This window comes from Rhinichthys klamathensis, unplaced genomic scaffold (genome assembly GCF_029890125.1).
Source record: "Rhinichthys klamathensis goyatoka isolate OS25496 unplaced genomic scaffold, OSU_Roscu_1.1 h1tg000220l_1, whole genome shotgun sequence".
NCBI lineage: Eukaryota > Metazoa > Chordata > Actinopteri > Cypriniformes > Leuciscidae > Rhinichthys > Rhinichthys klamathensis.
In genome coordinates this window covers 2,215,602-2,231,322 of record NW_026606744.1, presented here as the reverse complement: position 1 = coordinate 2,231,322, position 15,721 = coordinate 2,215,602, and the positions used below count along the sequence as shown (strand labels likewise).

The following is a 15,721-nucleotide window of genomic DNA, read 5'->3' as shown; positions in this document are numbered from 1 at the left end:
AATGATTGAAAATTAAGGCAGTTTCAATTGTGAACACAATATGTTTTGTCCAGAAATCACACCTTTTTTTTTGGAAGGGGTGAGTCATTCTACATATTGTCTTAGTTAAGACTCATTTTTATTTGTCTGCACTAGGCAATACAGAAGGCAGACTAAGACTTTCAGACAGGCAGAAGCTAAAGAACTCTCCCCTTTCTATTGCAAGGCCACCTTGGGTGTTTTATCCAGTAGTTTTGCTCTTCTGAGTTAACAAAAATGTAAAAAATATCTACTTAAGTACTTAATTCACACCACCACACTATACATTGTGAATCCAGAGCCCTTGATAACTGACTCCAAATAAATAAAGCCAATATAAGCAATAGTGGCCAGAACCCAAAAGTCAGGCAACTGTGAATTCATCACAGATAGGAGTTGGAACAAAGGCAATATCATCTTTTGATTCACACTAAAGCTGGTAGTGAAGCTTTTTCTGCCCATGGCTGTTCAAACCACGACACACGGTACATGGTCTAGAGCACTGTAGAGTGAAAGGTGTATAATGGTCCTTACTGTATTTGTACAAAAAGACTAAAATTTAAACCCTCCCAAAAAGAATGTCAGGATTGGTTAAGCAGTGAAAGCAGTGTTTTAGTTATAACATCAGATCGTTGAAAGTCTTTAAGGGAAATTTGGGGCCAGAACTTGCTATTTTTGTGTGGTGTCTCTAAAATAATTAAATTGGACTGTTTCATCTATAATGTGTGCAATTACTATTATTATCATTAGGCTATTATTATTATTCTTATATTCATCAGCATTTTGTCGTTTTCTTGTTTTTCCCCTGTCCCATGATGACTAAAAAACTATGTAAGTATAGATCACAGAGTAGAAAGACAGACCCTGCATCCGAAATACTATATAGAAGGGAAAAAACTGTATGTGAGCCAAGTTGTATGTCTGAAAACAATAGGCCGAAAAGTACCCGAATTGGCCTACTACTTCCGGCGAGATTCTGAAGTGCGCATCCACTGGCAACTGATGCCATAGGTCACATGACAGAGACAACATGGCGGATATAGTATGTCCGAATTGCATTCATTCTACACACATTCACACTATATAGAACATACTTTTTTTTTCGCAAAGCAAGTATCAAACCGAATGTAGTACCTACTATACGGTATGCGATTTCGGACGCAGCAAGAGTCTCCTGAGCAGTGAGAGAATGTGAGTTTTCACTGTTGGTTTACATGTTTTCGTCACAAGCATATGTTTGTAGAGAACTGTCAGTGTCAGCAGTTCTCTAACTGACAGAGAGTCCTGGTCTAAAGAAATTTGAGATAGATAAGTTTAGAAGTGTACTGGAAAAATTCTGGTGATTTGTGTTACAGTCCCTGAGAAGACCTGCTAGCTGACAGGTAGTCCTGCATTGGTTCTCTTTTCACGGATGGAGGCCAGCATGTCGGTAACCAGCTCTGACAGGCCGTACTCAGGCTTCCATCCCCAATCCTGACGGGCGTTAGAGTCATCAAACCGCACAGGCCAGCTGTCCGCTATAGAAAGAACATACATTTTAATGAACATTAAGATCATTGCATCAATGGATTGTTATCAAGGGTTTTATGGCCTATTCCTTTATTTGTTTTGTACTTTTGAAATTTTAAAATACATGTTTTTGATTTAGATTATTTATTTTTTTTAACGTTTCATTATTCAAGAAAAACACATACAGTGACCAAGAGGAATAATTTGTACAATAAAACAAAAACATTAAAATTAATATGATTTCAGACTCTTTCAAAAGGTCATTAACTCACACTGTTCTTACCAATAGTCTGCCGGATGGTATCAGGATTGTACGTGACCCTCAGGTGGGGCAGGTGTTTACGGATCTCTTCTGCCACTTCCTCAGGTGTGAAGCTCATGGCTGCGATGTTGTAAGTACGCAATGAAAGTCGGCTTTCAGGAGCTTGCATGAACTCAATGGTGGCCCTGTGGCAGTCAGAGATGTGCATCATGGGAAGCCGAGTGCTGGAACGCAAGTAACATTCATGGTGGCCGGTGCTGAGGGCATCGTGAAAGATCTGGACAGCATAATCTGAGGAAAAGAGGACGTATACGATTAAATAGGTCAGATTAGGTGTGTTGTTTTATTGTAAGTAAATGACAATTCAATGAATAATTGAATACGTTTGAAGGTGTGTTTCTTTATATACAACTAAAGATTGTGTTTGTAAGTGAGGCTGGTTACCAGTGGTGCCTCCTCCTGGCTTGGTGTTGGCAGAAACGACTCCTGGGTATCGCAAGCATCGGAAATCCAGGCCATATTTATGGTGGAGATACTGAACCAATCAGAACACAGTTAGGATGTTTGCATTTCATAATTAAATATCATGTAAGTCAGGAGTTCCAAACCGTTTTTTTTTCAGCCGAACCTCTTAGATGTAAAATATTTACTTGAAGTACCCATTGAGATTTAATATTTCAATCATTTGCAAGTTCTCTGATGTTGATAATACAAAATAATAAATAATAATAATAATAATGTTCTTCACTCTGAAATAGAGAATACAATTATTTAATTAAATTGCAACCTTTGATTTGATCATCTCATCAAGCTATATTGCGATTATCATGCAGCCCCATTTATTCATTTATTTTAATTTTACGTTAGATTAGTTATTGGGAAACCCTGATGTAAGTGAGAAATTGTTCACATGAAGCTTACAAAGTGTATATACATTCACATACATATTAACTAATTCATTCATTCATTAATTTCCCCAGACTAACTAGAACATAAAAAAACATCAATCTTTACTTCCCCCATCAGCTCTGCATGGACTTTGGAAACTCCATAAATGGTGCGAGGTCTCTGGATGCAGAGGTCAGGGGCCGGGTCGCGGGGAGACGAAGGGCCAAATGCTCCGATGGTACTGGGAACAAACAGTCGCAAGCAGTTCTCCAGAGCCAGATCCAACACATTATGCAGACCTAAAGAAAGAGGAGTGGGGTGAGGAGAAGAGAAGATATCAGGACAGGGGCAACAGGAGAAGGACAGAATGTGGGACGTCAGGGATAGTGGAAACCTTACGTTGTAAATTAGGCAGTCATAGCACCTAACCCTAACGCTTAAAACATGTGTGACAGAGTTTTCCCACCTGTGATATTGATGGTGCGGGCGAGAGCCATGTTAGCTTCCCCGATAGCACTGAGCAATGCGCTATAATGCACCAGCCAGGTGATTCTGTTATTCACAACTAGCTCCCTCAGGTTTTTATAGTCCAGCACGTCAGCGTATACAAATGGACCTGTGAGGTAAAACACACAACAGACGTTGGAGTTTAAATGCGAGCTTTATTAATAGGAATATGAACGAGGCCAAGTGATTGAAATGTAAATAAGGTTCAATTTGTTAACATGATCATGATCTCACAATAAATAATATTTATTACAGCATGAATCTAGGTTAATGTTAATTCATAAATATACTATGACTTAAAGCTGCCGTTCGTAGTTTTTCCTCTTTGTCGCCATCTCTGTTCGAAATCTGCAATTGCAGTTACTCGTGGAATTATCAACTTTACGTGGGTTGTGCCTCGGCACGGCACAGGGCGGATGAATCCAATGTTTTGAGGAGAATGTGCGGCTGTCAGTCACCGAGCCGGTGTGGATACTGTCATTCAGAATCACAGATTTAACTTTTTGGAAGTATGACCAACATAAGAATTTCACCGGAAAATGTAATGATGTAAAAATGTAAATGAAAAGGCTATAAATCTCCACCTCCAACATCCTCACACGCAATATAGCTTATACTAGCCGAGACTCCTTCTTTATGTGTACAGATGTGTAATGACGCAAAGAAATGCTCGAATCTCCCGCGGAAATCCACCAGTACCACTGGAATTAAAAACATTATCACAAGCTTACCGTTTTGAATCGAGCTAGCAAGCAGATAGTTTTGAACACTGGCTGGATATGTAATTGCTCAAAAATTTATTTTGGATAATTTTTAACCCCAAAAAATTACAGACTGCAGCTTTACATTAATGTTTGAAATACATTTATGTTAATTTATACAAAAAGTGTGAATCAAAATGCATTTACATTCATTAATGTTCAAAAGTTTGGGGTCGGTACACTTTTTAAAATGATTTTGAAAGAAGTCTCTTGGTCTCTTATGCGCACCATGCATTTATTTGATTAAAAATACAGAAAAAACATACATAATATAACACAATATTGTGAAATATTATTACAATTTAAAATAACTGTTTTCTATCATGATATATTTCAAAATGTAATTTATTCCTGTGAATTTACTCCAGTCTTTAGTGTCACATGATCCTTCAGAAATCATAATATGCTGATTTCTTATTATCATTATGTTGAAAATGTGCTGCTTAAACCATGATAAAAAAAATCAGGATAGATGATTAGAAAAGCATTTATCACTTTTGATCAGTTTAATGCATTATTGCCAAATTAAAAAATATTAACATCTAAAAAAACCAAACTTTTGAACGGTAGAGTATGTACAAATTGATATAAGATTAATAAATGCTTTAAGATTTATTTTATTGTTATTTCACCTTTGCTATTTTATTAATTAATAATAACATATAGAGCCTTATCCGGTGTTACTGAAATGTATTTGGAGTGTTGAAATAAAAAGAGCCACATGATAAATAAACTTATAGCTACTGTAAACTTTAACAGCCAGTTCAAAGCACCACACTGTCCATGTGGCTCTATATATATGTTGCACCTGATGCAACCGCCTGCCCATATCAGAGCCATATTGAGAGTCAGTCAACATACCCATGTTATAAACTTCAGCGGGAGGCCTCCTGATATCCGACAGGATGACATTTTCCTTTCCATACTGCTGCCTGATGTAAAAGGGGTTAAATATGATTATGAAACAACATAGACAAAATAAAAGTGAAACGTTCATTCAGCGTTTGCAGAATTTCACAGAATCTACCTCCGGAAATTAAAAAGAGAAAATTTTCACAGCAAATATCAACGCAAAGCAAGGCAAATATCCAATCTATGCAAAGGTGTAAAAAAATGTGTGTGCTGGAGTCTGATTTCAAATTTCTCTCACGCTACACATCTTTCAGCTGTTCACTAACCTCAGCATTTGAGCTAGACCAACTCCAAGCTGTCCTAGGCCACCTTTTAACAGGAGAAAAACACATTCAACAATTAAAGGAGTTTAAACACACACTACAGCAACAAACATTTAACAACTGTCACCACTCACAATGCCACAACTGAGCAGCAAGTAAGCCGAATAAATGACCTAAATCTAATTATTAATTAAAAATGTCACTTTTATGTGAGTGTGATACACACAAAGTATGTACACAATTGTGTTTTTCCCCTTCTATTGAATATGTATTGTATATTGTTATGAGTAAACTGATTACATTATTGGCTTATGTTGTATGCAAATTAACAAACTTATATTTACATTTATATGGACAAAAATAAAGGACTCTTATTTTGACATTCTGGCTGGAGAGTCGCGGGCGAAACCGTGAACTGCGCATGCTCCCTCATATCTGCAGAGGAGCTGTGAAAGAGCAGACGCGACTCTCTCTCTCTCTTTTCATTGAATCCTGTTTTACAGGTAAAAACATGGACATTCAAAAGAGTATTATGTAACTATACCAGCGATTGCACTATCTCTATTACCGTTTAGTGAATGTAAAGTGTTAAATGTGTTTTAGTTGATGACTTTTGTTTGTCATGATGTATGCTCACTTCAACATGAGGAAAATGAGATTAGTTCGCTCCAGTGGTCATTATATTTAGCTATACTGTTGTATTAATAGTTTGTGTGTCATGAAAAGTTTGTTAGCTTGTGTTAATTAGTTAATATGTCGAGTTTAGTGTATCTTTGAAGCTCTCTCTGTGATCGCGTTTGGCGCGCTTGCCAGTCACGTGATCGGGCACTGATAGAAACGTAGGAACAAAAGTGAAATGTTTCACAATGGTTTTAAGGAGCAAGTACCTTTTGGAATACACATTTTCAGAGTTCATATGCATTAAGTTCATACTTAATCTCATTGTGCTAAAGAATATTGGTATGACTAATTATAAAATATAATATATATATGTTAAATGTTAACTAAAAATGGTAAAGTGAAGAAATGAGACAAAAGGTGATTTATTTTGGTGTTGGTGACAAAAGTGATGTAATAAGACAGACAGAAGAATGTGGATTAATGCTTTAAAAGCAACTGTTGGGCTTGATTTATTGTGCATTAAATAAATATTTCTGCAGAGGAGCTGTGAAAGAGCAGACGCGACTCTCTCATTCTTTTCATTAAATCCTGTTTTACAGATAACAGTAATCTGTCAGCTGGGTCTCCTGTGCCGGGACCTGCAACAGATTCTTGGGGGCTCGTCCGGGATCCACTCCAGGTGACGCTAGGAGGCGGATCCAGAGATATCAGGACCGTGGGACAAGGTGGCACTGGGGCTAGAGGCCGGTGGCTGCTGCATCAACGGTGACAACGAGACACGCACAGAGGGCTGAACAGGCGACTGTCTTCATCCTGAGGTTAAGGCAGTCTCGGGAAGGACAACAGAGAACGACGTCATGGCAGATCGTACGAGGAAACGCTTGGTGTGGGACATCAGAAAAGACCTGATGACACTGCCTGCTGATGAACTGTTTCGCATCGCCAAGGTCATCGGGCCAGTACGAGGTAAAGACTCATTTGAACTTGACCTGGAAGACAGTGAGGGTTGTTTCGAGTACATCGATGCCTTCATGTCAAGTGAATCTTTGCTCGAGACGGAGGACCAAGGTATGAGTGAACTGTTGTCATTGCAAGAGACTGTAAAATCAGCAAAACAGATTTGCACTGCTGTATGTACATCTGAAGTTGATACAGACACTCACCTTACACATGTATTACATCCACCTGCCACTGATAACCCTTATCTGACATCACATGTTGCACCTGACTCTGGGAGTGTTAAGGGGGGTGTACCTGAAACAAACACAGACATGCGTAAAATGCTTGCAGAGTATGAAGAAATTGGTAGAAAGATTCGCCAGTACATGACACCTACCCAGAACACTAACTTGACCCACACAGTTGCACAGGGAGGCGCCACTACAGCACACATGTACCAGACTGAGCAACAAAAAAATTTAGCTCACGACTTCGCGTTCCCTATGGGGGGGTTTAAGTATATCCAGCCCCGTGAGTTTAAGATACATGGAGGCCAGATTGGAGATAACTCGTCAGACATCACGTTCAACAATGTCTGCAGGCAAATGGACAGCGGCCTAAAGGAGAACTTCAGTGATGCCGATGTTGTTAGAGGGGTGCTGCGAATTATCAAGCCAGGCATTTTTAAAGATATGCTGATGAACAAAGATGACATGACTGTAGCTGAACTAAAGGGGTTCTTGCAATCACACTTGGGGGACCGAAATAGCACCGAGCTATTCCAAGAACTAATGTGCACCAAGCAGAGCGAACACGAAACCCCTCAACAGTTCCTGTACCGAGTCATGGGGTTGAAACAAAAAATACTCTATGCGGCTAAACAAGCTGATTCAGACAGGAAGTATAGTGCAGCTACGGTGCAGGATGTGTTCTTACACACTGTTTACCAGGGTCTAAGCCACCGGTGTAAAGATATTCGCAGCGAGCTCAAACCCTTGCTAGCCGATAGTGATGTAACTGACGATGCTATCCTCAGGCACGTTATGAAAATCACAAGTGACGAGAATGAGAGGCTGCGTCGACTGGGCCCACCAACCAGAGCAAAACCATCCATGGCTAATAGTGCCCAAGTTAGCGATGAAACTGGCGGAGATGTGAAAGCTGCAAAAGGGTTTGCTGCACAAAAAGAGCAGAACGATCAGATTAAGCTTCTTACGGCCAGGATTGATGCTCTAACCAGTATGGTAGACGCTATACAACACTCCATGCCAGTACGAACAGAGGGTGGCTGCCAATGCTCCTCCAGCCAACCACCCTCTCGCCGGGTGAGCCGCTGGCGTTGCTGTCCACGGTGTGCGGACGAAGGGCGACAGGACTGTACTCACTGTTTCATCTGTAGTGAGGATGGACACCAGGCAGTGGGGTGCCTACGGCGACCTCAGCGACAGGGAAACGGGAACCGGCCACTGCAAAGGGGCAACCAGTGACCGCACAGCAAATGCCCCAACCAGACGTTGTTCCCTCAAAGCCGGCCAGGCCTAGGGAGAGAGAAGTGCTAGAACAAGAACACAAGCACCAGGGACAAACAAACAAATCTATAAATGAGGTGAGGTCCAGGAGCCAAGTGGCAAGTGTTCTGGGCTCCTGTAAGACCAAAAACGACAACATAATCAAACTGATCGGAAGCAAGGCACTGACTCAGTGCAACTTGAATGGCTTGACAGTGAGGGCATTACTCGACACGGGTGCCCAAGTCAGCATGGTGGACCGTGAGTGGAAAGATAAATATCTGCCAAGTGTTGAGGTGAGGCCGCTTCGGGAACTTCTTGGGTGTCAAGATGATCTGAAAGTCTATGCTGTAAATGGAGGCCTTATCCCATTTGACGGCTGGGCGGTCATCACAGTCAACCTGCTAGGAAATGAGGACCCACGTCTATCTATTAATGTCCCATTCCTGGTGAGTAAGATGCCAATGGAGAGACCACTCCTGGGTTTCAACTTAGTTGAAGAACTGATTCAAGGGCAGTCCGAGCAGTTGATGCCAACACTTACCTCACTACTGGCCGGGGCCATTGATATCCCTCGCGAAAAGGCACAAACTTTAGTCAGGGTGATCCAAGCTGCTGAAGAAGATAACGGAGACGGGCACTTGAAGGTTGGTCCAAGAGGGGTAGTTATCCGGGCAGGACAGGTGACTTGGGTGAAGTGCAGAATCCCTTTGAAGATGACACAGTCTGACACGGTGGTCTTGTTTGAGCCTCATGAAAATAGTGACCATTTAAGATTCTTGGACATTGGAGAGGGGCTTTTAGAAATACAACCCCAAAGTGACCCTTGTGTTTCCATACCCATTGGAAATAGCACAGTGTGTGATGTGACCCTGCCACGTGGCACAGTGATTGGATCATTACAGCGGATTGAGAGGATATTAGTGGAGCCTGGGAAAACAAGTGAGCCAACGCAGACAATAATCCATTCTGCGACCACTCAAGAGGAGGAGGTGAAAACATCATTGTGGCATCCACCCGTCAACCTGGACCACCTGGAAGAGGGCCAACGAGAGGTTGTTCAAAGAATGTTGTATGAGGAATCTGGTGCCTTCAGCAGAGATGACAATGACATTGGTTGCATACCCAGCTTGCAGATGCCAATCACACTTAAAGACGACATCCCGGTTCAGAGGGCGTATTCATCAGTGCCAAAACCCTTGTTTAACGAGGTGAAGAGCTACATACAGGATCTCCTAGCGAAAGGATGGATCGTCAAATCAAAGTCACCATATGCCGCTCCAGTAGTCTGTGTCCGCAAGAAGGATGGCAAGCTGAGGCTCTGTGTTGATTACCGTCTCCTGAACAGGAAAACCATCCCTGACCGTCACCCATTGCCTAGGATACAGGATCTGATTGACACCCTTGGGGGATACTCCTGGTTCAGCATTCTCGACCAAGGCAAAGCGTACCACCAGGGGTACATCGCAGAGGGATCCAGACACATGACAGCATTCATCACTCCCTGGGGGCTGTATGAATGGGTCCGGATCCCCTTTGGGTTGTCCAATGCGCCTGCTGCCTTTCAACGCAGTATGGAAGAAATGCTTGACACGCTCAGGGATGAGTGCTGCATCCCATATTTAGATGATGTCTTATGCTATGCAAGGTCTTTTGAAGAGCATGTTGAGAGTATCCGTAGGGTGTTGAGGGCTCTCCAGTATCATGGTGTAAAGCTGAAACCTGGAAAGTGTGAAATGTTCCGGAGTGAGGTCAGGTACGTCGGACGGCTGGTGTCAGCAGAAGGAGTGCGGATAGATCCTAAGGACCTGGAGGCGGTCCGATCCTTAACAACCAGGACTCCCCAGACAGTAGGTGATGTGAGGAGGTTACTTGGGTTCCTCAGCTACTACCGTGCCTTCATTCAAGACTTTTCCAGGACAGCAAAACCCTTGTACGAACTGCTGCAGGCGAAGCCTGGAACAACACTGGAAAACAGGAAGAAAGCTAAAGGCCCACAAGTTCCCTCCAGAACTCCAGTAGAATGGACCAGGGACCACCAACAGATCCTGGAGGAACTAATTGGTATGTTAGCAAGCCCACCTATACTGGCATATCCGGACTTCAACTTACCCTTCACGCTCCACACTGACGCATCTGAAAGGGGCCTAGGGGCCATCCTATACCAGCGACAAGACGGGAGGTTGAGAGTAATAGGATATGGATCCAGAACATTGACAACGACTGAGAGGAACTACAGATTGCACAGTGGTAAACTTGAGTTCCTGGCATTGAAGTGGGCAGTGTGCGAGAAGTTCCGGGACTACCTATTCTATGCCCCACACTTCACAGTGTACACCGACAACAACCCCCTGACATACGCGATGAGCACGGCAAAGCTCAACGCAGTAGGCCATCGGTGGGTCGGGGAGCTGTCTGACTTCCGGTTTGATGTCAAGTATCGGCCAGGGAAGGTCAACATCGACGCAGACACCTTGTCTCGTCTTCCTCTGGACATTGAAGTATACGCATCAGAGTGCACGGAAGGGCTACCCGCAGGGGCAATACAAGCAGCATGGGAGGGCAGTCATGTGTCGAAGATGAAGGACGTGGCCTGGGTCGCTGCCCTGTATATGTCGACTGGGGAGGATGAACCACATCAACCCACCACCTGGTTGCCAACAATAGGACAGGATGAACTGATTCAAGCTCAGAAAGAGGATTCTGTAATCTCTCAAGTGAGACAATGGAAGGAGGAGGGTGTCACCCTCACAGACGAGATGAGGGGAGTTTTGACAGGAACCAACAGAAAGCTGATGTATGAGTGGAATAAGTTACATCTTGAGGGAGGACTCCTATATCGAAGAACGAGGGAGAGAAAACAGCTTGTCTTACCGAGCAAGTACAAAAAGCTGGCACTTGAGCACCTCCATGACAAGATGGGACATGTGGGTACGGAGCCTGGCGAGGGAACGGTTCTACTGGCCATACATGAAAGCTGAAGTGGAAGAATATGTGACCAGAAAGTGCCCATGTATAAAACAGAAGAAGCCGACTGTACATGTACGAGCGCCCATGGGTAGCATCACAACACACTCACCTATGGAGCTGGTCTGCATTGACTACCTGCACCTGGAGCCGAGCCGTGGAGGATATGAATATATCCTGGTCGTCATGGACCATTTCACAAGGTTCGCCCAAGCCTACCCAACCAAGAACAAGTCAGGGCGGACTGCAGCTGAGCGCTTGTTCCAAGATTACATTCCGCGCTTCGGGTATCCGGCCAAGTTACATCATGACCAGGGGCGTGAGTTTGAGAATGAACTTTTTCGCACTCTCCAACAGTTTGCTGGCATCGGCCATTCTCGAACGTCGCCATACCACCCCCAAGGAAACCCAGTCGAGAGGTTCAATCGGACCCTTCTACAGATGTTGAGGACTCTGGCAGACAAAGAAAAAGAAAGGTGGAAAGAGCACTTACCTCAAATTGTGCATGCCTACAACTGTACCCGGCACGAGTCCACTGGATATTCTCCCTTTTACCTGTTGTACGGACGGCATCCTCACCTTCCAGTAGACCTGATCTTCGGCCTGGTGGAGCCAACGGACGGAGTCACTACAAAGGGATATGCGAATCAGTGGGCGGCGCGGATGGCTGAGGCATACAAGATTGCTGAAGGAAACAGTCGTCAAGCAAGTGCGAGAGGGAAAGCTCAATATGACCGGAAGGCGAGAGGAGTGGTACTGAAAGTGGGAGACAGAGTGCTCGTCAGAAACCTTGGAGAACGAGGGGGTCCAGGGAAGTTACGATCCTACTGGGAAAAGGTGGTTTACGTGGTGAAGGGGCAGGTATCTGATAACCCAGTTTATGTAGTCTCCCCTGAAAATGGTGACAATAAGAAAACTAAGACACTGCACCGGAATCTACTACTACTGGTGAATGACTTACCTGTGGAGGCTCCCACGACGACATTCCGATCGACAAAACCTGAAAGACAAAAAAAGAAAAGGGGTCAGTCACCCAACAGAGAAAACATCAGAGACCGAGACAGTGACATGACGGACTCAGATGAGGAAAGTAGTGGAGGAGGATACTGGCTGAGAAACCCAGTTAGCTGGACAGAACCAATGAATAGTCTTCTACCTGAGCGAGCACCTGTAAGAGAAGAGTTTAATCAAACACAAAGAAGGGGAGTATCAAGGATACTGGAAAATGCCCCAGAAAGTGAACCAAATACTTACCTGGTACTACCTGTGGAGGATGATGTGGACGAGGAGAGGGAAACAGCTGCTTGTGTTAAGCCAGAGGGAGTGGCAAGAGAGGCTGAAAGTCCAAGTGTGGAGGATGAAGCTGCGGTGAGAAGGTCTACTAGAGACAAAAGGCCACGACAGATTTATACTTATGACACTTTAGGTCAGCCTGTGGTACAGCCATACCCGACACTTAATGCAGTAACAGCTTATCCGATCACACATGTACCTGTTTGGGGTATTAATAGTTACTTGCCACCAATTGGTTATCCCAATTCATACACTCCACACACATACACACCTTACAATTTCACTGTGCCCGTGTGTTGATTGCACATATTGGAGGAAAGAGGTTGACCACTGGAGCTGTTCTTATTTTGTCAGGGAGAGTGTGATACACACAAAGTATGTACACAATTGTGTTTTTCCCCTTCTATTGAATATGTATTGTATATTGTTATGAGTAAACTGATTACATTATTGGCTTATGTTGTATGCAAATTAACAAACTTATATTTACATTTATATGGACAAAAATAAAGGACTCTTATTTTGACATTCTGGCTGGAGAGTCGCGGGCGAAACCGTGAACTGCGCATGCTCCCTCATATCTGCAGAGGAGCTGTGAAAGAGCAGACGCGACTCTCTCTCTCTCTTTTCATTGAATCCTGTTTTACAGGTAAAAACATGGACATTCAAAAGAGTATTATGTAACTATACCAGCGATTGCACTATCTCTATTACCGTTTAGTGAATGTAAAGTGTTAAATGTGTTTTAGTTGATGACTTTTGTTTGTCATGATGTATGCTCACTTCAACATGAGGAAAATGAGATTAGTTCGCTCCAGTGGTCATTATATTTAGCTATACTGTTGTATTAATAGTTTGTGTGTCATGAAAAGTTTGTTAGCTTGTGTTAATTAGTTAATATGTCGAGTTTAGTGTATCTTTGAAGCTCTCTCTGTGATCGCGTTTGGCGCGCTTGCCAGTCACGTGATCGGGCACTGATAGAAACGTAGGAACAAAAGTGAAATGTTTCACAATGGTTTTAAGGAGCAAGTACCTTTTGGAATACACATTTTCAGAGTTCATATGCATTAAGTTCATACTTAATCTCATTGTGCTAAAGAATATTGGTATGACTAATTATAAAATATAATATATATATGTTAAATGTTAACTAAAAATGGTAAAGTGAAGAAATGAGACAAAAGGTGATTTATTTTGGTGTTGGTGACAAAAGTGATGTAATAAGACAGACAGAAGAATGTGGATTAATGCTTTAAAAGCAACTGTTGGGCTTGATTTATTGTGCATTAAATAAATATTTCTGCAGAGGAGCTGTGAAAGAGCAGACGCGACTCTCTCATTCTTTTCATTAAATCCTGTTTTACAGATAACAGTAATCTGTCAGCTGGGTCTCCTGTGCCGGGACCTGCAACATGTGCATTATTTTTGAGGTCAGAGGTGAATGCACAATAAAAGAAAACATGATACCACACATCATGTGGGATCAACTACAACTAAATATAATAAATAAATATATATATTACAGTGATTACTTAGACTGATGCCTCAGACACATAGGCTAAGTAGCAACTTGGATTATTGTGAATTTGGTAAGCGCTTAGAACCCATTTGATGCTATTTGTAGTGTGCCTTCAAATATAGCGTACGGGCAAATAAAGTACTCAAAAGAACGAAAAGCTCACAAATGGCAGTACAGTTTCATAAACAGGCCTAATTAATTTAAAATAGGCTCCGTGATTGTTATTGACCAGACATTTTTCAGCTCCACTACAACTGACAGTCCATTTACACAGTCTTTACACGCTATTGCACAAGCATAAAACAGCCGCGCGCTCCATTGTGCGCACGCGGAGCGCTTTTAACACTGTTTATTCCCAACCTATTGTCATGGCGATCAATAGGATCGCCTCTTACGTGCATGAAAAACAAACATAGAAGACATGATGGAACGGATTACTTTTTCCACCAAAACATTACAGTTTATCACACGTTATTTAAGCAGCTGGGAAACATGGCACCTGTGATGAGGACTCGAGGTCTGTCCGTAGGAGGCTCGGAGGACTCGTTGTTCGGCCATCGGTTGATTTGACGCGGCGACAAACTCATGCCGCGAACTGACCAACCTTTACCCAGCGAGCGGACACACACCCGGACACCTGACAGCATGTCGTCTATCTGTCAGTTAAACATTTCAGTCATCAAACCGAATGGTTCAGAAAGAATACAGTAACTATTTTACATGTTGTTTCTTAGTTTTTGCTAAATCTGAAGGTCAAGTGATTAAAATGGAGTTGATTGATACACGATTAATGTAAATCAGTTGCTAGTTCAAGAAAAAGCGCAACATCTCACCTTGAGCTTATCAAAACTTGAAATCCGTGATGATGTGAAACACGTGTCTTGCACCAAAATCACAACATTGCTGTGGTGTATCCCGAGGTGGAAAATTAAGTAAGTAAATAGTGCTGATAAGAGGGATTTTCATGGTATTTAACCGTTAGAATTAAGAGATTACTGCCCGATTGGTTGCCGGAGGAGCGCATCGAATGACCATTGGATAAAAAAGTTGCCGGAGCAGAGAAGGCTGGGAAATGTAGTTAGTTGTATCGTTATGCTAGCACATGCGGTCGCGTGATAATGACCGCGGTGTCCATTAGCGCTACAAGAGGGCAAACTTGCTGACGGGCTGCCCACTCCGGATTTATATTGTGTGGGTGAGATTAGCTGAGCTGGGGCTTTACCCTGAAGACTTTATTGGCCAGTGAGATGTTATTGTTTGTGTATGTGCGCGCATGCGCAGATTCCCCTTTATAATTTTATAATCAAATGTGTATTTATAATATACTTTAATGTCAAATAATGATATAATATAATAATTTCTGAATAGAAAAAAATATGTCAGTTATACATTCTATAAAATTAAAATAAATTCTAAAATCAAATAAAAAGTAGGCTAAATGTATCAAAATGTCACAATACAAATACGCTAGAAAACATTTGTAATAATATTTATTAAAATATTTCCCTCGAAAAGTTATGAATGTGGCAATTAACCAATCAGAATCAATTATTCTAGAGAGCTGTGCAATAATTAATTAGGCTATAAACCATGCTCCAATGGCAAATGCTGAAACTTCTCAAACATTTATAAAATCGCCTTCTGATATAGGTATTCAAACTTCTCACATTCACCTGTCTGTAACAATGTGAAAAATGTTTACAATAAAACATCATCATTGATGTTGTCTCATATAATCACAGTAAATCCCAAAA

General features: G+C 42.2%; 1 protein-coding gene across 2 annotated transcripts; it reads right to left on the bottom strand.

Annotated features, from left to right (window-relative positions):
• Positions 1–281: 281 nt before the first annotated feature.
• tdh2 (L-threonine dehydrogenase 2) lies at positions 282–15,218 on the bottom strand. 2 transcript variants are annotated; one of them, XM_056264390.1, is made up of 9 exons: positions 14,801–15,218; positions 14,467–14,619; positions 5,124–5,166; positions 4,807–4,877; positions 3,144–3,293; positions 2,804–2,976; positions 2,234–2,324; positions 1,811–2,080; positions 282–1,535 (listed from the first exon to the last, which is right to left on the bottom strand). In XM_056264390.1, exons 2-9 carry the CDS (start codon positions 14,612–14,614, stop codon positions 1,390–1,392), a joined length of 1,092 nt encoding a protein of 363 aa, XP_056120365.1. In that variant the 5' UTR covers positions 14,615–14,619; positions 14,801–15,218; the 3' UTR covers positions 282–1,389. The 2 variants fall into 2 exon arrangements, with proteins under 2 accessions (XP_056120365.1, XP_056120364.1); XM_056264389.1 differs by having other exon boundaries at positions 14,467–14,623; positions 14,801–15,217.
• Positions 15,219–15,721: the final 503 nt, after the last annotated feature.

Coding starts and splice junctions, on each gene's coding strand:
- tdh2 (XM_056264390.1), bottom strand. CDS start 14,614: ATGCTGTCAGGTGTCCGGGTGTGTGTCCGCTCGCTGGGTAAAGGTTGG. Junction 4,878..5,123: donor GGTCTAGCTCAAATGCTGAG/GTTAGTGAACAG, acceptor CTTTTACATCAG/GCAGCAGTATGGAAAGGAAA. Junction 2,325..2,803: donor ATGCAGAGCTGATGGGGGAA/GTAAAGATTGAT, acceptor TGATTGGTTCAG/TATCTCCACCATAAATATGG.